Source organism: Betta splendens, chromosome 11 (assembly GCF_900634795.4).
Source record: "Betta splendens chromosome 11, fBetSpl5.4, whole genome shotgun sequence".
Taxonomy (NCBI): Eukaryota; Metazoa; Chordata; class Actinopteri; order Anabantiformes; family Osphronemidae; genus Betta; species Betta splendens.
Window position 1 is genome coordinate 13,042,211 of NC_040891.2, and position 25,828 is coordinate 13,068,038.

The window sequence follows — 25,828 nt, forward strand, 5'->3', positions numbered from 1 at the left end:
GTTATGGGTGTTAGCGCCCTCTAGTGCCAACACACGCACATGATTAGTTGGAGCACCTTCAACAAGCTCCAAAGATGAGAACACACCAGGTATATTTTGGGCATAAAAGACCAATTTATTACTTTATTACATTAACACAAGAATCCCTGCAGGCTAAAAAAAAATCTGAACATGTCACATAATAGCAATAACAGCGTGTGAATGGCCTCCTGCTGGGGTGGGGTTGGAGCCCCCACCCGCTCACAACTGGTCAAAAACAAAAAGAAAAAAAGGGTCCGTTCATTCACAGGATCAGAACGCTCCACTCATTGGAATTGGAATGTTCCAATTCTATGGTTCTATTGCTATCGGACTATCACACACAGCTTCAAGAGACCACTAGCAGAAAAAAAACAAAAATAAACAGAGCAGAGCTATAACAAACCCAAATAAAAAGGAACCAAAGAAAAGGAAAATTAAATTAAGATACACATTACACAATGTCAAATTACAAATCCGTTAAGATATAACAATATATCAAAGTGAGAGGAATTTAAAAATAATTCATGCTCTCTATTGGGGCACAGAAACAATTGTGATGTTTGTTTTTTTTAAAAAGGTTAAAAAGAGGTAATCCCACTCCGTCGATGCCATGTGGGGCCCCTCCACAAAGAGGAAGTGCATTTGTGAGGGGTCAACTAAGTTGCCATGGAGACAGGAGAGCCTCCACCAGGAGGTGTGGCCTCGGGTACAAGCCAGGAGCGAGGAGACAAAACGGATGCTCGCTCCTGGCGAAGAGGAGAGGGGTGTCGCTTTTTAGCACGTTGGCGTTTGAAGAAAGTACCTCGTTTGAATTTGAACACAACGCAAAGAGCAGCGCCCCTCCCCTCAGGAAAGAGCGTGTACCCCCCAGATTACTGACATTTGTGTAGGAATCTTTAAAATACATCTTGGAGAGACTGGACAAATATTGCTAGCCTAAAACAGTCCCACTAAATCCATAAACATTTAACCCAAAAAAAGCAATTATATTTTTTTCCTTTCTCATAAATATGATTCCAAAAAGATTTTCTTTTGTTAAAAAGGACAATAATCTGGCATGCAGGCGAGCAAAGTCTACATTTTGTTACTTTAAAGAAAACTGTCTAAAGCCTACATAACTATTCCACCAAATGCACATAGCCACTGATTGATACAAGCAAATAAAATAAAAAAAGTAAAAAAGTACAGAGACACAATAGCGAGAGTAGACCAACAACCACAATGAGGAGAATTATAGCTTTGTTTTTCCAAGTCTGAAGATTAGAACTGGGTTAATATTGCTTTGCAATGTTACAAAACGGGGAGTGATCGATTAGCAGACCGGAGCTTAGCGGTCAAGCTTTGCAATTTAAAACATCGAATTAGTTAGAGATTCAATCAGCGCCCACCGGGCTGGGTGAAACTAGTGCACATGTAAAATACGGATCTGTCCCCTGTTCAATTAAAAAAAAAAAAAAAAAAAAAAGAGAGCGCGAGTACTTATTGCATGCAAACCTTGGACGCATCCTCCCACCCCCCCTCCTCGCTGCCCGCTTGGCCAACGCCCACGCCGTCACCAGGCAGGTGCTCAAACTCATTCATAGTAAACCTGCTGCTTTACGGATGGTTTATTACAAAAGGGTTTTCAGCGAGCGCTCCTCCCCGATGAGGCGTGCACGTCGACCGCGTCTCGCCCCTCGTCCGTCCCAACACCAGACTGAGTGTTTTTAATGGGGGAGGGGGTCCAAGGGCAGTGCTTATGCTTACTGTCAATTCATTGAATCCAGTGTTGAAAGTCCATTCAAATATGAAACAAACACCGTTAAATAGTAGCGACTTTAAGATGGGTATACTTCAAATACACAGTAATAGAAACCATTTTTAAAAAGGTCTAAAATTTAAAACTCATTGCCTATCGCAAACCGCTCCTACAAGTCCCTTCATCTCGGTTCACACCGACTACAGCTCCATCCATCCATGATTGTCTCCATCTCTCGGACCAACACCACAGCGGGTCCACTGAACCGGTGGGAGTGCTACACTATACGTCCAACCTGCTGCCAGCATGTCCTCGAATCGGAGCCTACAGAAGCAGCGTGGATCCGTCCGTCCGTCCTAGGGCCTGCGCCTCCTCACCATCAGCCAGAATGCTACAGAAAACAAGTCCAACTCAAAGCCCTACCCCTTCACCTGCAGCGCAGCAACTCAAGTCTATTCCTGAAGTCGCACTAGTAACTAGACAACAGGCTTTGCTGCCAACCTTAAGATTTCACCACAATAGTAACAACATTGACAACAACAATAACAACATCAATGGTAAACTACTAATTCTAAACAGTTTAAGGATAACCACAAAACATCTTATATTAAACTTTTACAAATCTGCTTTGTTGATTCGTTATGTATAAATGCATAAAGGTAAGAGATTGAGAGTGCCCTCTGTTGCTTGCCTAGCGTCCCGGGTCAGTGCAATGAATTGGCTAGTATTAGCAAAGGAGACCTTTAAAATAAAAAATAAAAAAAAAGAAAGAAGAACAAAATCCAACAACGTCCAGCAGTGTCATATAGTTTTTAAAGATAATCAGGTCCAAAGAATTATAAGATCCCGCTTTTTTCACAAAGACAGGTTGATAAGACCAGACTCTGTGTTTAATGCCTTCTGCCGTTCAACAGGTCCCAATGCTGAGCCAGTCACCGGCCAGACCACGGTTACTACTGCTACACGTCAGACCTGCTTCAGCTACTAGTCAAACTGGATTGAGTTGATTTGTTTTCTGGGATTCACCGTTGTTGCAATGCACCCAAAAAAAAAAAAAAAAAAAAAAGGGACCAGCTGGCTCCTAAAAAGGTGCAAATCCCACCGATCAAGACGCAAACGGACAGACCAGCGCACAACTCAAACCACTTCGGGTTAATAAGTGAGCCAGGACTGCTACAAATACCCACACCAGCCTCGGCGAGGCCCGTTAAGTCATATGTCTCAAAGATGCTCTATAGATGTAAATATATGCTTATATGTACTGTATGCGTGAATATAAAAACAACCAATCTGAGGCATTTACAGCAGTTATCTCCTTGATTTCCCTTTACAATTCAGTGGCCTGCCATGAAAACACATGCATGCGCACACACACACACACACACACACACACACACACACACACACACACACACACACACACACACACACACACTCTCATACAGCAGTACACATATATACAGACTCAACACACACGCACACACGCCAACATGTTCTTCGCTAAGATAGGAGGAAAGTAGTACTGGGCATGGTCACCTCGCTTGTAAAAGACTGTAAAGGAGAAAAGGTTAAAACACACACACACACACACTCATAAAAAGGAAAAATATATATCATTCTGAAAAGGTCAACTCCCCTCCATGTCTTTATAGAGTTCCCTCCCCACCACCCAATAAACCCAAGACCTTGTGACAGATTTTGCCCAAAGGGGCTTTGAGGTAAAAGTAGATAAGAGTCCTGCTTAGCTGGAAGAGCTAAAGAGCTGCGCTGACACGGACCGTGCCATTCCACTCCCTTGCTCAGTGTATCATTAAAACAAGAGTGCAGACATTCGAATAGAAAAAACAAAAACAAACTCAAAAATAAATGGCTCAACTTGTACATGTGTGTATGGTTTGTTTTTGTTTTTTCTGGGTTTTTTTTTTTTTTTTTTTTACTATCGAGAACCCGTGAAGGTTCCCGGTGCTGAATTGCTGGTAAGGAAGGCGGCTCGTTTTAGGAACGCTGGTTGGAGATTGTTCCATGAAACAGAACCCGCTGGAAGTCGAGACCCAGCAGATTCTCCTGTCCAAGAGCCGCTTTGGTGCAGATTCAGAAAATGGACAGTAACTATGAAGAGAAAGTGAGACTACGAGGAAAAGAGAGACCGGCAAATAAAAAAGAAAGAAGACAGAACGGAAGGGAAGGGAATCTGCGGGTGGACTGGCTGACGTGCTCACTAGCTCAGGCGAAGTACATGGTGTGCTGCGTGTCATAGTGGATCTGAACTGCCTTGGCCAACGCCTGCGGGTCCCGGCCGTTGCTCTGGCCCGACACGTGACTGCCTTCAGCACTGAAACACAGACAGGACATCCATCGAGTTGGTCAGCAATGACATCGTCTCACTATCATGAAGCTAATTATGCTGACGCTGCGAAATTACAATTAAAGAATGTTACAACACATCAGATATGTAGCAGCAAATCTAACAGTCAGAGCTGATATTGCATGAATGAGAGAGAGAGAGAGAGAGAGAGAGAGCGCGCGATGAGCGAGCAAGAGACACCTCCCACTAAGCTGCATGAGAACAGGCCTACTGGCTCAAGCACCCCGGCTTTACACGGTCTATAATTATCCAGAGGCCAGGCAGCAAAAGCATTTTAAATACCATTACACAATACTAACATGCGTTATCCCATGAGGTTTGAGTGGATGCACTCCCGCCACTCCTGACCTCACTATACAGATAGCGGCAGCCTCACCTGTCGTGGTCTTTGTCCACCAGGTGGTAGCGCGCCCTGAAGGCCACCAGCCTGGCGTAGTAGGCCGGCGCTGGGATGGAGACGGAGCGCGTGCAGCGGACGTAGGTGTGGCACAGCTGGTAGGTGAGGAGCTGCAGTTCGTCGGCAGTGAAGCAGTTGTCGTCCCACAGGACGTGGTAGTGGGAGGGACGACTGGTTCCCTGAGAATGTGACAGCACATTGTAACCACAGCGCTGCTCAGGATCACGCATCGTCTAAACTGCACAGAAACACGCGACAGTGGTGTGAGCTTGTATCCATCACCTGGATCCCAGCGTGGCTGCACAGGTAGAAGTCGAACTCGGACGGGTGCGTGATGGTGCTGTCCACTGTGGTGCCAGCCGGGACGTTGCCGCTCTTCCCAACCTGTAGGAGCATTGATGGGTTACAGTGAAGGCCTACGGGACGCAGCCCATGCAGTGTTACACAACCGAAAGGTGGGCTCCACTGACCCGCTCAGCTTTATCAGAGCAGAAGAGACGAGTGTGGTGACGCTTCTGAACGACGATGTAGGTGATGCCCGGCCTGTAATCCTCCTCCAGACTGATACATGCCTTCCGGATGGCTATGAGCTCCGGCCATGCCACCTGCGAACGTGCGAAGGGTTCCACTATGAATTGCTGTGTTCAAACAGTTAAAGCATGCAATAAACCGGCTGCATGACGCCAGACTCGCCTGTTTCATTTGTCCTTCAGACACGCCGCCACGGTAATAGATGATGCGTGTGGGTTTGAAGCGTGTGGACTTGTAGAACTGAATGAGCAGCTCTCGCACCATGTTGGTCAGGTCTTGGATCACCTCCTGGCTGAAGAGCTGCTCCTGGAGACACAAGTACATCCATGTTTAGACGTGGAAGGTGAACCAAAAGGTTGGCCATGTGAAACCAGCTGCTGTTGCTGAGCTGATCATCATAAACTACCCGCGCGCCTTGGTTACCTGGGACATGTCCTGTCGGGATGTCTGCACTCGCACCGTGGCGCAGTATCGGCTGGGGTGGCCGTCCATGCTGCCCACCACCGCCGCGATGGACGGCTTCTTCCCGTCGCCTGCTGGAGGGTGTGTGACGTCTGCTCCCAGGAATATGACGGGCTGCTGGAACACGGAGGGTCTGCACAAAACGGGAGATAATGTTAAATTCAAAACCATGATCAGCCTAACATTCAAAACCTGCTGCTGAATGGCAGAAAACACATTTCCTATTGTGTGCTGACCTCTGATGAGGAACCAGGACGTTGTTGATGCCGCCCAGCTTGGCGTTGATCTTCAGGCAAAGGTTGGAGAGAGTTTGCGGGGACGTCTTGACCACGTTCTTCACCTGCACGCACTGCGTGGCCATGCCGAGGAGCGTGTCCCCGACGCGCTTCACCTCCGCTGCACAAGCGGGAACACATCTGTAACGCCCGTCCTGTGCCCGCGCTGAGTCATCAATGTCACTGTCTTACCGTAGACCGGAGTCTTGCCGGGCAGGATGACCACGATCAGCTGCAGACCTACGTAAGACATCTTGAGGTGCTTGAACATGGGCTCCACGCTGTCAGCTCCCTGGGCGTATTTACAGAAGCACGGCTGGCCCTGAATGGGCATCCCAGCGTCCTTGGAGATCTTACGCAGCTGGTCAGTAAAGCTCCTGTTGAGAAGCACCATAGGAGCATTTAGCTGTGGGCAGACCCCACCACTACCTGCATGTACGTTGGTTCACAACTCACTTGAGCAGGTCCTCCCGACACTGCTTCTGTGGGGCGAAGCAGGCCACGGCCCAGACTTTGATCTCGATGCCGGCGTAGAACTGCTTCCCCCTCATGTCCCAGACGCCCTGGTTGGGCGTGGCCACGGTTTTGTTCTGCGGAGAGAGTCCCTACGCTCTTAGTGAACCCCCCGGTTGGATGAGCCAACACAAGAGGTACAACAACGTGCAGCGAAACACCTGGATGGTTTAAAGGCACAACTCCACAAACCCTCTACTTCCGCCTTCGCTGTAGATTCTAACCTGCAGGGTTCATTCATTTCAACCTCAGCATTATGAGGCTTGTTTTCCTAAAGCTCACCCTCTAATGATCATGAATATTCAGCAGTCACAGCTTCCTACACATAAGGACTCCTGCCAAAGCATTGTGTGGACATTAGCCACGCAAGTGTGGCTGTGAAGACACATTCAAACGGCAGTGAGGCAGTGATTTTCACTCAAATTAATACGATTTCCTAAAGTTCATCGAGAGATTTCATACTCACTTTTAGTAATATTCCATAAACAAAGTTTCAGGATCAAAGACTCTTCTTCAAATATTGCTGAAATTTTAAAACCACTCTACACAGGAAATTAACTGAAGCCATTTCCATTTCGGTGCTCGTCTGTGTGTAAACCCAGAACTCTAATAAATAAAGGTTTGTTTTATTCATGTCAAATAATCAGATGTAGATCGAGAGCTTGTCATTTCTAAAGGCTATTTCACTGGAAGCAAATTTTTACCAACGGTGTCGTTCTGGATCTTAAACGAACCATTTTATAGTTCAGAGAACTGAAGTTTGTTGCCGACGAGTTCATTTTTTTCTTCAAGCATCTGTCTGTTTTAGGTCCGTGAGAACGAAGTCTGGAGCATCAAAGCCTAACCCAATTTCTCCACAAGGCTCATTAAAGTTTCATCCCATCTCAGCAGAATCATTGACACCCGCTCCTGAATGGAGCCTTCTATTCCCGGCCCTGTGGTATTTACATTAACCTTTTCATTTTCAGACGGGAGATAAAATCCGATTCACGCCAGCGGCTTTACGAGGCGGAGGCTTGTGCTCGGTGGCCATGAGCCTCGCCCCCCCCAGAGAGAACATCCATTCTTCTGCCTTACATACAGTCCTCGAATCCCAGTTCAGCCCCTGGCACTCGTGTACAAGTCAGGTCAATATTTCCAGACACAAACATTGATTAAGTCAAATTTCCCGCTGCAGCATGACGTCTAGTCTGGGTCTTTGGGGCTGATTTGAGATTCAGCAGGTGAAACTCCAGCAGTCTCCAGTGACTAGTTCATTGTCTCTTTTCTTCATCTAACGCGGACGCTAATGAGCGCAGCAGGTGGAAAAGTCCTCATTACATGCATTTGCACACTCAGAAGCTGTGTCAACGAAAGGAAACGTGCACTAAAGGACTGCTGAGCTCAACCCCAGGATTAGAACATGAGGTCGAGGTCTTAACTTGATGCAAAATACAGTGTTCCACCTGACTATATGTGCACTCCACAATGACCACTCCCACCCCCGTGTCCTCATCGGAGCACAGCCACTACCCAGTACTCACCCTGCCACAGTCCCTCCCTGTGTCTGTGCTCACCCGGCCCCCATACTGCAGCATGGGGGCCGGGAGAACACGCCCGGTGACTTCCGTCATGTCGTTGTGGACGACGATGCCAAATTCTTTCAGGTAAGGGTCAGGACCCCCCACCATGCTGTTGCTTTTCACCTAGGACAAAAACAGAAAGAAGTTAAAATGCTGACAGACGTTCACCATCTTATCCTAGAGTGAACAGCTGAACCCACAGGTCCCAAGACCAGGTGATCATAACAGCCACAGTCCAGTCCCCACCTACTGCTGATCGCTTAACCACACATCTGATGCAGGTAATAAGCAGCAGCAGTGTCTTTCAAAGACCAGGATTGGACAATGCTGCTCCAGTTGCTTTTCTTATTCCACCCTGTGAGGAGACTGGCACTCACCAGTCGGCTGATCTCTTCCTGTCTGTCGGGGGCTGAGCGAGCTGTTGCTTTGATCATGGTGGATGTCTGGTTGTCGGTCAGTTTCTTGATACAGCGCTGGCCTGCCACTATGTTACAGACCTACACAGCAGGAAGGAACATTTAGTGCACTGAACAAAAGCAGCGAGATAAGAGGAACGTCAGAGGGCAGTGACAGAGGGGGGCGGTGGGGGCTTCTGTCTGGGCTGTCGCTCACCTCCAGGGGAAGGTAGGTGTGCTTCTGCTCCTGTCCCACTTGCAGACAAGGTAAATGTGGATATTTGAGCTGCAGGTTGTACTTCTGCTTGAAATACTGAGCGACTGTGCACTCCATGGCTTGGCCGTTCTCGAGCTGTAGGGGGAACCTGGCGGTAAAGGAGAAAATCAGTGTCAAGCCCACTAATACGTGCAAAGATGCAAACACCATGAGTCAAGTAACACGACTTGCATAATTATGAGATCTTAGAGCGATTACAGCGTCTGCCACTTACGTTTGGTGGCTGGCAGGTCGACGTGTAACATTGCACACGCGGTACTTCCTCTTCATCTGACCACAATGTGTGACCTCAACTTTCAGGCCTATTCAAACGAGAAATGCTTTAATACATGAATGAGGAGCAGGAGGAGAGGTTCAAATTCAGCCTGCGGTTTGTCTCCTCCTCTGTTCGTATCTCCAGGCATGATCGAGATAAATTCTGACAAGGCAGCCAAGTGTGAGGAGGACTTTTCAGGCCTCTGCGGTTTCCTCCAGGACCCAAAAGACAAAGCTTACAAGTGTCAGCTTAACCCACAAGAGCCCCACAATTAAATGCGTTCATAAATGTGTTGCACATGGTTCATATCCTGCAGTTTTATTTATTTCTTTTTATTTAAGTTTTATTTTAAAGTAGAAATGGGTTGGAAAAAAATTCTTGCACAAAAGATCCCATGGCCTTAAATAAATCTTAAACAGAAAAAAACTGAAAGTATTTGGGGCAGATTGTGAAGTTAATGAGTTTAAGCAGAGTCTGTTGCTTTGCATTGACAGGACAACTATTCAAGTATTATTTGCATAAAAACAAACATGCATGCACATTACAGGTCCACACCTATGTGTAATCTCTGTATACACAGCTTTCATGATTCACTGTGTATCCAGTCCACCACAAACTGACTTGTTTGAAGATCAGCGTATGATTCCAGTAACGGCCACTCACCTCTTATTTCCTTGGTGAATTTGACACGCTGCGAGTCAGTCAGTGGTTTGGTCTGTTCATTGATGTTCTGGATGTCGAGAACCTCACACATGAACTCTATCACAGGCTGAGCACGGTAGAAAGCGGTGGCTGACACTAAAGGGGGGAAACAAAAGCATCAGCCCCCTGAAGAAATGCCAGTAAAATAAGCAAATAATACAATTATTATTCAATTAACAGACCAACATGTTTTGTCTGTTGCGGTTCCTGAGGTAGGTGACGTGGGTTTGGTTTGTAAATGAATCTGACAATCACAGCTGAGGCAGCTGAGCCGACGTCTTACCATCGATGTTGAGCATCATGTTCCACATGGCAGGACGGACGGACTGATGGAAACCGAACCACACCTCCCTGCCTCCACCCAGGGGATGGTAGTAGCCCTCCGGAGGGGAGAAAAACGAGCGCCCCACTGGAGTGTACCTACGTGCACAGACGCATCAATCGTCAGCCACTCCGCTCTTGCAGTGAATGGATAATAATACTGCAGGGACAACACTTGCACATGCAGCATTCTGGACAGATTGCTGTGCGATGACGTTGTCCCAGCGCATCGCTGACTAACGGTACCTCATGGAAGGCAGGTGTCTCGTGATGACGTCCAGGGCCTGAACGGAGTCCTCTGGGACCTCGTTGAGGTGACCTGACAGGGCTTCCAGCAGCATCTGAAGACTGACCACAGACACCCACTGCAAAGACACCTTGAACGTCTGATCCTTCCCCTCACCAGGCAGAGTCACCTCCAGGTCCACCTGTGGACGGACGGACGGACGGACAGTCGGAGGGAACCGAGTGAAGGACGGATCACAGTAAACACCCAGAGGAAGCCACAAGCAAAGCGTCTACAAGCACAACCAACCCTGTCTCTTCCAATTGGCAGTGGATGTGCTGTGTACATGTTCCTCTTCCCGTCATAACCAGGTTGTCGGTCTCCAAAGATCTGCATCTTGAAGTGCCGAACCATGGTATCCACCACCTCCCTGGGAGACAGGAGGGAAAGGGGCGGTGAGTCAAAGTCGCACATCAAATCTCAAAACGTGTCGTTGTCTTTCTGGCTGCTGATTCACCTGTTGACCCTCCGAGGCCGCTTCTCAGGCTTGATGTCGATATCATAGTGATAGACATCAATCTTGGGAATCTGAACCTGGAAATGGTTGGCAAGGAGCCGGATGGGTTTCCCCACCGTGCCAAGGCCGGGACGCCGTGGCGGCTGAAACAGAGACGTAGGGGCAGGCGGGCCTGAGAAAAGACACAGCGTTAGTGGGTTAATGACACAACTTCATTCTGCAAAACAACAAATACAGACATGCTACTTCTGTGCCGACAGCCGAGCTTTGAACCATAGCTTCATTAAGTGTCAAGTCCAAAAGATGAATGCGCAGCGTTTAGACCAAACCACCTCATCAGTGTCTTGAGCGCACTGAAATGGCACATACACGCTTTGACTGTGGCCCCTGACCCACATGGGTCAAGCAGGGCCTGGTGAAACAATGACCTTCAATTATCCCGCAGCCCCCCCCCAGCTCCACCCAGACACACAGGGCGCCCACCCCTCACAGCGAGACAAAGGCCGGGCTCCTCTCAGACAGACGGCAGCAGGGCCATATGGAGGGGTGCCACGCCGAGGGTCTGGGATTACCTTTACACCCAGCACACATAGGCCCACTCCCAGAACCTCCTCCAGCCGTTTAACCAGCGATGACTCACATCCTGCACATCAACAATTAATCAAGACGGTGCTGCATTACCTCAGAAAAGCTCACTTCATCGCCCCTCTCTGATCTGGGTCCAGCTCATAACACAGCATTAGTAGTATTAAAGGGGTTTGCTTTTGTTAACTGACAGCTAAGGGAGTGGGGGGACCTGAACTCCATGTACCCACACGCTCCAGTTACCAAGTGAAGCGCGAGAGCATGGACAATCAGGACCCTCCCCTTCACTTCCTGACAACACACTCCCCGACATGCCTGATGCAGCCTGGGCCCCTGAACCCCCGTCCGTCCGTCCGTCCGTCCGGCCCCTGCCTCACCCACTCCTCACAAACAAATCACCAGCTCCACTGTAAGCACTCCATTCACGGCCCAATCTGGGTTTAAGGAAGCGGATCGTTGCGCGTCTGCTTTCATTTGTCACGACTTGGGTTAAAATGGCACCGTGATTCACGCCGCGCTGCGCTGTGCTACTGGCCTCGTCACCGATGGCAACAAGTGTTCCGCGCTCTGCTGCAAACTGACCCCCGTGCATTTAGCTCTGCTCCGGGTATCAAGCACAACATTAAGCCATTCAACAGTGAGTGAGAAAAGGAGGTAAAAAAAATTATCTCAGCTCTTAATAATAAACATTAACTCTGACTATTGTTAACGCTACAACTCTTAATTCTACAGGCGTGTGATCTGCTCTGAAAACATTTTAAATCCTATATTAATGCCTAAAATGTCACACTTCAGGGCCTTTTTAACATAAACTTGATACTTCAAGTCTTTGACACTGCACAACTTTCTATTTCTGCGGGCAGCGGCTCATGTACAGGTACATGTTCAGAGAAGCTCCAGTGTGTGTGAAGTGCAGTGCATTCGAGGTCTTCCTCTTCCACTTTCACCAAACACAGATGTGGCTAAATATAGCCTCAGCTGCCACACTACCACGCTTCAAAATGTGTGCGAGCGCCTGAACTCATCCTTCCTCTACGAGCTGTCTACTTAGCAGCAGCAGCGCCGTAATCATTTTAAAGTGAGGACTACGTCGACGAATAAAAGCAGCTGAAGCGACTCGATCGGGGGAAATAGTTCACCAATATTAAAGCAGTTGTAAATTACTCTGACTGAAAGAGTTTAACCCTAGCCAAATAGTTGACTGGATTTTCAGCCATGTTAATGACAACAAATAGAAAAAGGCTGCAACTACAGATAATAATAAGAAAAGAACCAAGCGGTCTCACTTATTCGCTGTGCAAAGACAGGACACTGTATGAGAAGATTTCAGCCATGACACAAACACACTGGTTAAAAATGGTATTTAGAGCTTGAGTTAATCAGTCAGTAGAGCTTCATCCATAATTTTATCCTTCTGCTCCAAGTTCAACTAAATGGATCTACATTAAAATGAAGTGACATTAGCTTTTCTAAGAATGGGAACAACCAAAGCACATAGAACCATCAGGGCTTCCTGATGCTTGTCTACAGTATGTGCATCTTCAGGCTTTATATGCAAAATGACCACTAACATGCACAGACATCACAGTGCCCTGGTTATTGAAGTCTCCAAGCATGTTTAAAACCATTCGAGGTGGTGCGGTGGACCCACATTCAGCGGCAGGAGCGCTGCAGAGCCTACTAATGGCATGTGTGTCCCTGGTAACGACGGTGATGGAGCACAGAGACAGCTTGGACTGAGCCAAGCATGAGAAAACGGTGGCTCGGCCGTCGATGACTCACATGTGCTGGACACCCACTCCTGCACAGTACCTGGATGCCTGCACAGCACTGGGCCGAGCGTCGCACAATGGAACTGACTGATCCCCTCTACAGATGTTTTGTGAAGCATTTAATCCTAATTAAATGATGTCGATTCTAATATTGTGCGTCTTGTCAACTTTGTTCATCCATAATGAGTCGTTTTGGATAAATCACGTTTGCAGCTCAAGTTGAGGAGACTCCCAGCTGTTACAGCTCCGTCACCTCATTGAGCTGCTGTGCGGTGACACCCTGGCACATCACACACCACTTCTGAGGAGGCAATTCCAGCCAAACTGGGAAGCAAAACATGCTCGTGTCCAATGACAAAAGCGAAATGACTCCGAACGAGAGCCGTCTCCCATTGTTGAGCAACGGTGCGACAGGACGTCCAGCTGTGACGCAACCTCCCCTGATCCACTGCTGGATCACATCATTTCCCAATTCAAATAAAACGCACATATACATGCAGGGAACCCACAATCTGTGCCTCTTCCTACATGATTACTACGCCGTCAATGACGTTTGACCTGCATCCTCGCTCCACTCTGCAACATAAACACGCAGCCAATCCTAGAAGTACCAGTTGAACATTAATGTGCAGCAGCTGCTGCCATCATAGATAAGGGCTGGATGCTCTGCACTGATTATACGTGACAATGAACCCCCCCCCACACACACACACACACACACACACACACCTGTGAATGGCTGCTGGCACCTACAAACACAGCAGCCTGCATGTGTTTAACATTTATCTAATCCCTCATAAATACATTTGCGTTTTCCCCCTAATTGCGCCACATTGATTCTAGAACGTGTGTGTGTGTGGACACACACGGAGGCAACACAACAATAACCCGTTTATTTATTGTTCTGCAACATGCATTTCATTATTCGCATTTAACAATAGGCGCCCTTCCAGGTCAACACGTCTAAGGCGCTGTGACAACGAAGACAGGTAGCAGCGGCTTCTCGTGTGCGGGATCCGTGCGGGGACGAGGCACCGCTGCCTTTGTTGTCACGCGGGCGCCGGAACAACACGGAGCTGGGCTGCAGATGTGATCGATGGCAGCGCCATCCAGCCCCGCCGCGCTCCCACGGGCGCGTGGCTGCCGCTGCCCAAGAGCGGTGACAGCGTCGTCGTCGAAGCGAACGTCGCGCAGATGTGCGCGCGGGCGCCTCGTCGGACGCCCGCGAGCGTGTGTTTTATTGGCATTCATTTTGTTTTCCCAGCCACCGCTGTCATGTTGGACGAGGGCAGCCCGAGCAGACGCGCTGTTCCTGATGGCGATGGTGCAAAATTAAACGCCCCCCCCCTTACACAGGTGGGGGATTCGGACACATTTCGACGATTTGCGGGGTCTCGGTCGATTTACGGGGTCGAAGCCACGGGGCCGTGCCGTGAATAAACACCAACGTAAACACACTACGACGCGGAAGGAAGGAAGGTCCTAGTTAAATCCCCACTCACACAATACAGCACCGCCACGACACGACACGACGGGCTGTGCGTGCTTCAGATTAATGAAATCGGCTGCGCGGTCGACGGAGCGCCGTCTCCTTCCGCGCAGACGAGACATCCGCCTTCGGCTCGGCGTGAACGCAGCGCCGCGCACACGCGCGCAGACGCTCGGGCTGGGCCTCGGTTTGTTTTCCCGTCAGCGCGTCGAGGCCTCGCTGGAGCCGCGGCCCCCAGTGAAGCGGCGCGTTTGCGCACTCGCTCCCCGCACGCGGCTCCTTCTCCCCGCTCCGCCCCGCTGCCTTCAGACCAGCTTAAATGTCTTACCGGGTCCGAGCGCTTCCATGGCCGAGGCCTCTCTCTCCGTCTCTGTCCCGGCCTGGCGGCTCCGTACCGACACTGAAATTGGGGGCGGTATCGCGAAGCTTAAAGTGGCTAATTTAAGAAAAGGGAATATAGATAAATGCGTGGATGACGCCTGCCTGACTGACCCGAGCTACGGCCGCGACTGCTGCTTCTGAGGATTTGTAAGAGCGCATGCGTCAGTTACAGGCCACGGAGCTCGCAGCGCGCATGCGTAATTTATTGGCCCGCACTGGCTGTTCAAAGTTTAACGTTGCTGCTCTGTGCGGTGAATCTGAGGTGGATGAAGCACAGAACGGAGCACTTAGTAAAAATCCAAGCACGTATCTGCAAGAAAATATATCTTCAAAGTGTGTATTCTGTGTAGTTTTAGTACACAAAAGTCAACTTAACTAATCAAACACTGCCAGATAGACTGCTTGTACTTGATTGTATTGGTTTTCTGCTACTTAGCCTTGCTCAAGGTTTAGCTTTAACTGCACAATTAGCAACATTTTTCGTATAGTTACACATTGTTTCTTGGTCAGTATTTATTCAAACATTAACACTAGAAGTGCTGCTGATACTGATATCAATCACGCAGAATAATGTTAGTCAAAGAGGACACTTTATTGTACATGAATTGATCTATATGTCCCGCCCGTCCGCACCTGCCTGGTGTGTAAAACATTCTCTTTCTATAAACCGAACGTCACAGTGGGCGGATACAAGCGTCCAAATGCACCAATAGTAAAGCGTGGATAGGGCGATTGACACATCGGTGACGCAAAAACTGCGGGCCAGCTGTCACGGCGCGCGAAATACTAAATTCTATTCGGAGTTTAAGGAACAGGCGGGAGGAAGAAGAGGGGTAACCCGGTGAAAGCCTTTCTAAATGTACTTTAAAACTCTAAAATAGTTCTCACCACGTAGACACGCATTTATCGTTGGCGGGGGCTGCTGAGATTCGACGAAGTGTTGTCTGCGCTGCATTTTTTTTACAGACGATTGTGATCTACAGGCGGACGGACATGAGCCTGGACCTTTCTCAACAACAGGTGAGACTGATTCATTCGCCTAAAGTTAACTACGTGGACGTATCACACTGTCACATCTCGATCGCTAGGAGTTCAACACATTGGGTTTGTAATTACTGTTAATTAAAGCAGTTTGCTCTCTGCTATTATTGTTAGCCTTAGCCAGTTAGCTAGCGGGCTAGTTAAGTTTAGCCAGGTGGTACGTGACTATTTGCCTGGCCTGGTTGCAACATTCGGTACATATTGTATAACTTTTATTTACGTTAAAGCTACTCATTATTAGGCTATGGTTTGAGGAGACAATCGCAAAAATGCGTCCCTTGCATATCATTCGGTACATTTAGGTTAGCTAGCTGAGAATGACTAATGCCAGCAAAGTCGCCAGCCCTCTCGTGTCCTCATTGTTTGGTTTATTACAGGGCGCCACTAATGTCATGTTAGCTACTCTGTTTTCTAATAGTTTTACTATAGTTTACGATGAAAGAAAGAAACATAGAAATAAACCGTACACTAATGCTCATGTACTTTAGACAGCAGTTTCAGTTTAGAGCTTTTATCGGTCATTGTAACAATCTATAGCTGTCCAATCCATAGTCTTTTCATAGATGAATAACGTTCAGTGTGGAGTATTTTGTTTGAAAATGCATTTAATCGTAGCTGTTTGTTTTGTACCCAGGCTGCTGTGCTTCCAGCTGTGGCCCAAACCGCAGCAGAGAGTGATTCAGACAGTGGCATGGGCTCTCCGGCAGAGGTGATGATTACTGGGGCACCCAACGCTAGAGAAGAGCTTCCAGGTGAAGTGACATTAAAATCACCAATGAGTTAGATAATGATTGTACAATTCTAATTAGGTTAGTATTTTGTGGACACCTCACTGCAGAAGATGGGAAACAAAATAAAATCTTATATTATACGATAAACACAGAGACTGTGTGTAGAGACTTGAGTTACAACTCCAAGCACAAAACTTAAATGAACAATTGGAATAAAAAATGTAATTTTAAACAAAATCCTGTTACTTCTGATATCAATGCAACTGCATGTCTGTATATTTAATTCTTTCTTGATATATAATTTTTTAGATTCTGATGACGAAGACATAACTGCTCACAGAAAGCCTTGTTGTAATGCCATCAAAGATAGCGACAGCGAGGAAGAGGAGACTGCTGCACAAAGCAATGCACTCATGACCGAAGCACTGGTCTTATCTGCTTCCAGCGGAGAAGAACTGGAGACCGGTGGGATGGATGAGCTGAGAGTGAGAGGTACACAGAAGAGCAGGAGAATAAGCCGGGCTCCCATTGATAGTGATGGCAGTGAGCCCGAGCGAGAGAAAGGTGGGAAAATGGAGGATGAATGGGAGGAACCAAAGAAGAAAGCTAAACCGATGAAGGAGAAAAAGAAGCGGGAGAAGAGCCAGAGACGTCACGAGAAAAAGGAGAAACGAAGCAAAGCTGTGGAAAAACTGAAGAAGAAAAAGAAATTCTTAGAAAATACTGAGGTAAAGTTCAGCTCAGTCTTCTCTCAGTTGTGTATTTTGTGTCTTACACTGATTTCTCTTGATGCTGTCTAGTACATTAGATCCTATACTAACAGTCATATGGACTGAACCAACTATTTCAAAATAGGTGCATTTATAAGTGTCATTTTGTATAATTGTATATTTAAAGAGCAATTTGTACCCAGGGCGTTCCCCTCACTCGGGCTCTGAATGACAGTGGGTGTCCCCTGGGTGACACAGACCTGTTTGACACTGGTCTGGAAGAGGAAGAGTCCCTGGATGCCATCAGAGCAGCAGTAAAGCAGAAAATGAGAAAACAGAAGGTACAAAAAGATGATTGCTAACTTGTTTTGTGTGCTTTAAGTGGTTTCCTTTGATGATGATCTTTTTGTCATGATTAGGATGCATTGTGAAAACAGTGGAACAGTGTATGATGCGTTTGGCTGATTTTGTTTAGTTAGACCTTGTGTGATCAATGTTAAATATTGGTACAGGATCCTCTTCTGGGTGAGGATGAAGAAGACGAGGAGGAGGAAGAGTCAGTGAAGCCTCAGCGTGTGGTAGGCAGTTTTTAAAATGCTTTGTCTGAATGTTGTAAATGATATATAATGATAATATAAACCCATGTGAAATCCACAGGAGAGGAAAGCTGCACGTGCCAGCAAAGAGGCAATGAAACAACTCCACAGTGAGTCTCAGAGACTGATCAGAGGTCAGTATTGTAGAAAACATATATATTGGTGGCCACAGCTGCTCATTATCGGTGTTTACACTTTCACACTCAAGATTGTTTAGTTTAAATGTGCTTTGGAAAATCTTCTGTCCTCCATAGAGTCTACACTTGGCCTGCCATACCACATCCCTGAGCCGAAGACCCTCGACCAGTTCTTTAAGAAGCGAGCCAGGCCCGAGGGCCCTGCCATGGCACTGTTAAAGTAAATGCACAATTCAGTTTAACATGTGTTTTAGTCCAGCTGTCCCAGAGTCTAAACACATGCCACACCAACCAACATTTCTCTTTCTTCAGGTCCAAAAAGTACTCGGCCATGGTATTGGAGACTACACCAGCTCCTCCACCTCCTGTAAACCCACCGAGTGAGCCTCAGCAGCCGTGTGTAGAGCAGGACTGCTCCTCTCTGGATCTGTCCTCCACTCAGATTCAGCCGTTGTCTCATCCTGCCGCTACCTCGTCCCCACAGCAGGAGACCCTGAGCCAGGCTAGAGACGCGCCTGAAAGCCTTGACCAGGAATCTGGCCCTATGCTCTACCTCTCTGAGAGTCTGCAGGAGTCACTACCTGCAGATGCAGCCGTGAGGCCAGTGTCTCAATGTGAAGATATTTCCAGTCTTCCAAAAGAATGTCAAACTGCAGTTGTGTCTGACCCTCAAACCACGCAAAAGGAGCCTGTATCTGGCGCTTTGGTTGATCCAGTAGCTGTTCAGTGTGAGAGCACTGAAGCAGCTGCATTGAAGGTACCAGAGCAGAAACCGGCCAAGCCAAAGAAAGACCGACTAGCTAGACTGAAAGAACTAGGTTTGGATCCTCCACCTGTTGCTAAGCTGTGTCAAGATGCCGCCTTTGTTGAGCTTGAACCCACACAGCTGAACCCTGGTGAGGCACCATTCTGTTAGAGCAATATTTAGAATGTATTGGAAGTCAGAACAGCCATCTGATCTCTTGCCTTATTTGATCAGGTGTGGAGGCGCTGAAAATGCGTTACCTTCGTCACGTCCAGGCTCCCGCTCAGCCCCTGGGAGAGCGGACAATGCAGCTCAACATTGTCCGCAAGGAGCGCGCTCCGTCTGGCCAGGAGGAGCTGCTTAGCGAGTCTGTCACTGTCACCGTTAAAGAGGGAGCAGAAGAGCCATTGTCCACCAAACCTGGTATGCACGAATATGCAAATGTAGAAACCAACTTTGTAATTAATACACTTATGCAACTCACAGAGGACACACAATAATTCATTTATTTGTGTAGGAGAGAAACTGATGACATTGAAGCAGCGTCTGCAGTTGGCCATGGCTCAACGCAGACAGGAGGAGAGGGCCCGTAAGGCTGAGCTGAACCGCCTAGACAACGAAGACTGTGGAGACGAAGAGGAGGAGGAAGAGTTGACCGATGAATCCGAAGAAGAAGAGGTAAGAGGAAGTTTTGTTTCTCTGTGGTGTTCAGCAATTCTACTGCTTCATACGCACTGTCATTATTTCCCTTTGTCTCCTAGGGTGTAGATGAGTTATTGGGAGGTGGAGGTGAGAAAGAGGAGGAGGAGGAAGGCAGCGTAGTTCAGAGTATTAGGAGCCGGTCTCCTGCGGCACTGACGCGAGCCTCACTCACTCCTGATCTCGTGAACACCGATGGGACGCTCATGCTGTTCCCTGGAAACTCCTGCTCTCGCACTGGGTTAGTGGGTTGTGTTCTTGTGTGATATGCAAGTTCATTTCTCTTCATATTTGTCTCGCAGGTAATGAAACTTTACTCCTTTTGCCTTGTTTCCCCCACAGCGATGGTGTTAGAAGGTCTGGTGCCACTGGACAGGACAGCAGTAACAAAATGGGTGAGGAAATAAATGGTTTTGTCCTGAAGGCATCTTCCAAAGCTGTTTGAATGGAATACTAATTAAATGAAAATGTTTAAAATGACCCCTACATCATCTTTTTTCATGCTCCAGAAGAAGATGATTCTCTGTCTCTGGTGAAAGATAACAGCCACAACAGCAGCTTTGAGCTGGCAGCCTCCATGATCACTTCCTACCAGCCTGTCAATCACCAACGCTCCTCCGGTAGAGGCCTTTCAAATTCATCCATTTTCCGCTCCCCGTCTCCCTGCCTGTTCAGGCCCAGCTTCCTCGGCTCTGCCTCGAAGGTAAGAAAGTAATTTTCAGTTTGTTTAATACATTATTAATATTAGAGCAGCATTCGTTTGTTGACCAAGGGGGATTAAATGTGGTCAGTGCAGCTTCAGGTTCAAATGTTTTAATTCGTCTTTCACTTTTTTTTACCCAATCAGAGTTCAGGTAAACTCTCTGAGCCGTCTCTGTGCCTTCCTGTTGAGGACTCCCAGGACCTGTATGCGCCTCCTTCACCAGGTGCAGATTCAGGCCCCCTAGGGGAGGCACCTTCTGGTCGTGGGCTGGGAGTAGACTCCCAGGGGCCTTTCTCCCTGGAAGACGATGCCCATTCTCAGTTACTTGACGCAGACGGCTTCCTGAATGTGGGGCCTCGTCCTGGTGCGCCTCCTTCCCACAAAAGGCAGTTAATCCTGGACAACCTGGATGAAAATGCAATGGACGCCAACATGGGGGAGCTGCTGGGCTTGTGCTCCGGGGCGTTTGGAACAGCTCAGAGAAGCAGGGGCCCAGACCTCAGATCAACACAGGAGGATGAGCTGCTTGGTTTGTGTTCTGGAGCGTTTCCACAGACACAGACTGGAGAGGAGAGAAGGGACACGGGGAAGATCAGCACGGGAAAAGATGAAGAATCGGACAATACTATGGATCAGCTGCTGGGCCTGTGTTCAGGCAAATTCCCCAGTCCTGGTGAGAGTGACCTCTCTTTTTAATCTGGGAGCATGCTTATGATTGACTTCAGAGGTTAGACAGGTGTTACTAATCATAACATATTGCTTTCACCAATTTCAGGTTCTGCTGCAACGGCCTCACCAGCAAAAAGCAGGTAGGCAGACGAAGATCACTTTTGATGGAAAATCTAAAGGGATTTTAATGGTGTCATGAACTCATAGTCGTTTCTCTGTATAAAGTAAAACGAAGCCGGAGGAGGAGGAGGAAGAAGAGGACAGCGAGTTCCGGCTTCTGTCAGACGTAGAAAGTAACAGTGATCAGGTAAAAGGCCTCACTTCATGTACAAATGACAAACTGGATTCCTGTCTAATTAGTTTTAATGGTATAAGCTGTGTTTGGCATCACAGGAGGACAGTGGTGAGGCTGGAGCAGAGGAAGGCAAAGATGAGGCAGCAGCTGGTTCAGAGGAAGATGATGATGATGATGATGATGTAGAGGAGGAGGAGATGCAGGCTGTCTTTGCACCACTTCGGAAAAAAAAGAAGAAGAAAATGTAAGTGGTGGGACAGGATCTAAACTCCAGCCATGTTGAAGATGTTGGGCCAGGTGGTTAATTCCTCCTTGGATCCCGTTCACAGGCGTTTGACCGACTACGTGGACTCTGAGGCCGAGCTGTCAGGTAGCGATGTGGGCAGTGACGATGAAGACGGAGACGGAGGCAGCGAATATGAGGAAGAGGAGCTTCTTGAAGAGCTCCCCTCTGACGAAGAGCTTCAGGAACAGGTCAACAAGATCCACATGTGAGTGACGGCCTTTTCTACAACACGTTCATCCTACTTCTGTGTCATTTTGTAGTAAATCTTAGATTGTTAAATAATAAAAATTATTAATATTATTGTTTTCATGTTTGTTTTCACAGGAAGCAAATAATGGATGATGACAAGCGTCGCTTGAGGCTCTACCAAGAGCAGTACCTAGCTGATGGAGACCTGCACACTGACGGCCCGGGACGAGCTCGCCGTTTCCGCTGGAAGAACATGGGTGAGTCCATATATTGTCTTTTGTTTTTTTAAATTCACAACCCCCGAAAACCAAGTGAGATTCACTGATATTTATATGTGGATCTAATGTCATTTAAAGTTTTCCACATGAAATATTTCCTGCAGATGATGGTTTTGACATTGGAAGGACTGGAGCAGAGGGGGAGGATGAGGAGGATGAAGATGAAGATGTTGACCCGAGTGAGGTCCAGCGGAGGAAAGAGAGACTAGAAAGAGAGCAGTGGCTCAGAGAGCAGGTCGGTAGTACAATCCGGTGTTTCACATGATCTAAAGAATCCAGACGAGCTGTGATTTCATTTTTTTTTCTCCACGTATCTTCTCAGTCTGAACAGAAAACCAAGAAAGGGGAAGATTTGGATGCAGATGATGAGAAGATGGGCGACGATGAGGACAGTTGTTTTATGAAAGTGGCCAAGAAAGTGACGGCCAAGACTCTGCAGAGAAAAGGTTGGTCGATGAGGAGCCTCATGGTGCCAGTTATGTCATGTTAAATGTAAACAAGCTGCTTCCTTCCATCCAGAGGTGTCCTGTCTGTAATGTCATTACTTCACTACGGTGCAGATAAAACTCTTAATTTGCATGAGCTGTGTGCAGATCCTCAGTATAAGACTCATTTATTAAACCCTTGTTAATCCAATGCTCTTCAGGACCACCCGTTGCGCCTCAGATGGAAAAGACAAGCTTGTCGGCTCTGAACCCCTTCCAGAGACCATCACAGTCCTCACAGGTACAGCTATGAAGTCAGATTCAGCCTTTTCCAGTTGCAGACACGTGTTTTTGACCTTTCCATGGAAATGCAGCTCTTGTGTAACTGTGTATTTATTTTGTTTCCCAAACTGGTAACATGATTTCATCAAAACATTATTTCACCACTTGTTCTCTGAATTGGTGCTTGTGGGTATTTTTTCTGTGAAAATGGGTCTAAACCCAATGTTTTTACTGTTGAGGCTTTACTATTGAGTGCGATCCAAGCTCTAAGGTTCATCCTTTATTCTTTTTCAGGTGAGAAGAGGTTCACTACTCAGTCGGCCTCAGTCAGTCCTCCAGAAACTGGCTTCGATCTCTGAGGGGAATCCTTTGGCACCGAGGAACAGCCGAGGATTCCTGTTTCAAACACTCTCTCCTGAGAAGGACAGCTCGACGTCGGAGGCACAGAAGAAGCAGGTGAGGTGGAAAATGAGTGGATGAGACACGGAAGGCTTGAGCCCTTCAACCATGAGTGCAGTTGTAACTCGGCTGCATAATTAAAACCTTGTGGATCTACAAAGCATAACCCAAAGATTTTGGTTTTTATGGCCTTGTTTGTTTTTGAAACGGTCAAGTCCTGTAATGGAGCCATTGGTGTTTAACTGCTTAAATGGTGCAAGTCAGTTTTTGCCACTCTTCTCGGTGGAAAGAGTTGATTACTCACCCTGCTCATTTCACAACTCTGCATTTTGGCACAGCAGCCATGTTCTAAAATAACCACATAAACAAAATACTTTCCGAACATTTGGAGTGGCTATGACGTGTGATAGCCATGTTTCCATTATGTGAACCTGACTCCAGGTGGAGCCTGAGTGCTCAGTTACTCTGTTCATGCCAGTGTCTTGGAACATGTTTTGTATAAATGTATACAAATGTGTTTTTTGGGAATAGATGCCGTATCCAACAGCAACAACAGATGTTTACATGTAAATAATAACTTGTTTAATTTCAGACCACTAGAGGGCAGTGTTGTCTATTGTTTTTTTCTTTTATGCTGATGGTTGGTTGTTCTTTATAGTAACAGCTTTCCCAATCCTAGATTAATTATTATAATAATATATGCATTACCACTACTTGCAGTATTACGTGTAGCACTAGATAAATAGCCAATACTCAGTTATACTTTTTATGAAACAGTTAATCAATTAAGGAAACCACACATAAGTAAAATAGTGCAAAAACGACTGGGGGAAAAAAAAGAGAGAGAGGTCTCATTCAGTTCATAATTTTGAACATTTGTTTAATTCCACATCTTTTGTTTTGAGTTTGTCCAGATGCAAAATTGATCAAGTGATTTTAATTTGGGATGTATTTGATCCTCAGATAAAGAAAAGGCCTCAGGTTGAGGCTATGAACCCAGTGGCCAAGAGAGTCTGCAGGGAGAACGAGCCCGCTAGGCCGACTAAAGGCGGCTCGAGGAGCATCTTCAACTTCCTGGACTTGTGACGTCACCGAGGAAGAGGATATTAATAATAATCAGCCGGCCTTGGGTGTGGGAGCGTAACCAGCCACTGATGAATGAAGGAGCCAAAATGGCCACTGCAGGTCAAGGTGTTTGACCTCTTTTGGATTCTTCACACTAATAACTGGTCGAGTGCATTGGCTTAAACCGCAAACCGACGAACAGTGTGCAGCCTCTCAGTCCAGCTGATCTGCTCATGCGTCTACATCCACATCAGCTAAGTCACATCTAACATGACTGAAGCTTATTACTGAGTTTGTTTTATCATGTAAATAGGATTTTTCTCTTTTTAATTCTTGGGATTTTATTTCAATGATTTATGTGGATTTGTTTGACAATGTAAATAAAAGTGTATTTTAAGACATTGCTCTGTCTTTGTCTTGCTCAGGCTTGATTTTTACCAGCCAGTAAACAGAATAAGATGCAACAGGTCTGTCAGACACAGACTCCTGCTGTGAAATAGAACTGCAGAACTAGTAAAACAACACTGACAAACATGACAGTCCAATGGAAACCGACCAGGTCGATCTGTAAAATAGAACTGAGCTGATCACCTGATCCATGAAGCGCCACCTTCTCTGTACCTTCCACCTTGCGACTTACAAGCGACCTCCCAGTGTCTCTGCTTGTCCTTTGGTAAAAATCATGACATTCTTCATTTCACTTTTTTCTTCTTGGTTTCGTGCTTAAATTGCAGTTTAGAGCCTAATGATTTGCTAAGAGGCTAATAATAGGCCGGCATTAAAGGAGAGGTCCTTTAACGAGCCCTTGCATGTCTCTCCATCTCATTAGTAGCCACGGTGATTAGGAGGAGGTCCTGGGGTGAGGAGCGGGCGCAGGAGGCCCCATTACACATCATTAGAGGCCAGCGCCAGGAGGGTCTGGAGCGAACCCTGTGGAGGCCCGGCCCGGCCCGGCCCACGGTGGGACCCAGCACCTGCAGGCAGGCCAGCGTAATCCCAGTGCTGCGGCAACGATAAGGTCTCACCTCGTGCACAGAACTGCGTCTGAGAGCTGCGTGAGAAGCAGAGCAGCGTCGCAGACATTGAAGCCAGGAGGCGTCGAGAGCAGCGATCTGATGGATTTAATTGCGGAGCGGCGCCTGTCATTACTTTTTGAGCCATTACAATGCAATTAATCAAGATAAAGGCTTGATTCCAAATCCCGAGGGTCTGTTTGCAGGGTCAAGGAATTAATTCTAATTGGAATTTAATAGCAATAATGTGCGAGTTGGGGAGCAGCTCAGCGTTAGTGTAAGCGCTTCATATTCTCTCTGCGTGCATCAACACCAGAATCCACTGCTCGCTGCTGAATTTCACAACTTTGTTGAACTCCTGAGAGGGAATTACGAGGTCAGGGCCCCTCCCCACCCCCCAAACTCCCATTTCACACCGCACTTGAAAGAAGAGGAAGGTTACATGTTTTGGCATCGAGACCATGCTACTAAATATCTAGAGGACACGGATCTGGCTTTATTCAGATTATGAGGAGGAGAAAGGGCACAGGGTGGAATAATTGAAGAGAAACATGAGCTGTAGCACCCAAGGCTCCGTGCGCTTGTGTGGTGACGTATGCACTGTGTGTGTGTGTGTGTGTGTCCGTCCGCTCACGACCATGCCTAAAATAAAAGTGCATAATTAGTGCGCAAAGCGGCCTCGTGCTGGCTTAGTGCTTCAACTCAGCACATCTGGGCTGATTTGGCTGATTTTTAAGAGCCCTGGCTGTGAGCTCGAGGTCCGGCAGGCTCCTCTTTACA

General features: G+C 47.3%; 2 protein-coding genes across 4 annotated transcripts; one reads left to right on the plus strand and one right to left on the minus strand.

Annotated features, from left to right (window-relative positions):
- Window positions 1–90: 90 nt before the first annotated feature.
- ago4 (argonaute RISC component 4) lies at window positions 91–14,911 on the minus strand. Of its 2 annotated transcripts, none has more exons than XM_029167942.3 (19): window positions 14,733–14,911; window positions 10,559–10,730; window positions 10,351–10,471; window positions 10,062–10,243; window positions 9,778–9,914; window positions 9,456–9,590; window positions 8,751–8,838; window positions 8,477–8,624; window positions 8,242–8,361; window positions 7,826–7,987; window positions 6,246–6,394; window positions 5,982–6,166; window positions 5,751–5,910; window positions 5,476–5,647; window positions 5,215–5,358; window positions 4,992–5,126; window positions 4,804–4,905; window positions 4,501–4,700; window positions 91–4,091 (listed from the first exon to the last, which is right to left on the minus strand). In XM_029167942.3, the coding sequence occupies exons 1-19, from the start codon at window positions 14,749–14,751 to the stop codon at window positions 3,983–3,985; spliced, it is 2,640 nt and encodes an 879-aa protein (XP_029023775.1). In that variant the 5' UTR covers window positions 14,752–14,911; the 3' UTR covers window positions 91–3,982. The 2 variants fall into 2 exon arrangements, with proteins under 2 accessions (XP_029023775.1, XP_029023776.1); XM_029167943.3 differs by having other exon boundaries at window positions 6,246–6,379; window positions 14,733–14,910.
- Window positions 14,912–14,944: 33 nt separating this feature from the next.
- Window positions 14,945–24,436, plus strand: LOC114866220 (claspin). Of its 2 annotated transcripts, none has more exons than XM_029167939.3 (24): window positions 14,945–15,805; window positions 16,461–16,578; window positions 16,867–17,285; window positions 17,471–17,608; window positions 17,780–17,845; window positions 17,925–17,997; window positions 18,118–18,220; window positions 18,313–18,896; window positions 18,980–19,168; window positions 19,263–19,423; window positions 19,507–19,685; window positions 19,787–19,839; window positions 19,954–20,147; window positions 20,292–20,820; window positions 20,923–20,956; window positions 21,042–21,123; window positions 21,210–21,355; window positions 21,441–21,602; window positions 21,722–21,843; window positions 21,969–22,099; window positions 22,187–22,310; window positions 22,511–22,590; window positions 22,866–23,027; window positions 23,934–24,436. In XM_029167939.3, the coding sequence occupies exons 1-24, from the start codon at window positions 15,779–15,781 to the stop codon at window positions 24,054–24,056; spliced, it is 3,999 nt and encodes a 1,332-aa protein (XP_029023772.1). In that variant the 5' UTR covers window positions 14,945–15,778; the 3' UTR covers window positions 24,057–24,436. The 2 variants fall into 2 exon arrangements, with proteins under 2 accessions (XP_029023772.1, XP_029023774.1); XM_029167941.3 differs by having other exon boundaries at window positions 19,957–20,147.
- The last annotated feature ends 1,392 nt before the right edge of the window (window positions 24,437–25,828 follow it).

Bases quoted from the DNA above. Each gene is read 5' to 3' on its own strand.
- ago4 (XM_029167942.3), bottom strand. The intron at 10,472-10,558 runs GTGAATCAGCAG...CCTGTCTCCCAG, and splicing joins CGGCCTCGGAGGGTCAACAG to GGAGGTGGTGGATACCATGG. The intron at 4,092-4,500 runs GTGAGGCTGCCG...TCTGTGTTTCAG, and splicing joins GTGGACAAAGACCACGACAG to TGCTGAAGGCAGTCACGTGT.
- LOC114866220 (XM_029167939.3), top strand. From the start codon at position 15,779: ATGAGCCTGGACCTTTCTCAACAACAG. The intron at 19,686-19,786 runs GTTAGTGGGTTG...TTTCCCCCACAG, and splicing joins AACTCCTGCTCTCGCACTGG to CGATGGTGTTAGAAGGTCTG. The intron at 22,591-22,865 runs GTACAGCTATGA...ATTCTTTTTCAG, and splicing joins GACCATCACAGTCCTCACAG to GTGAGAAGAGGTTCACTACT.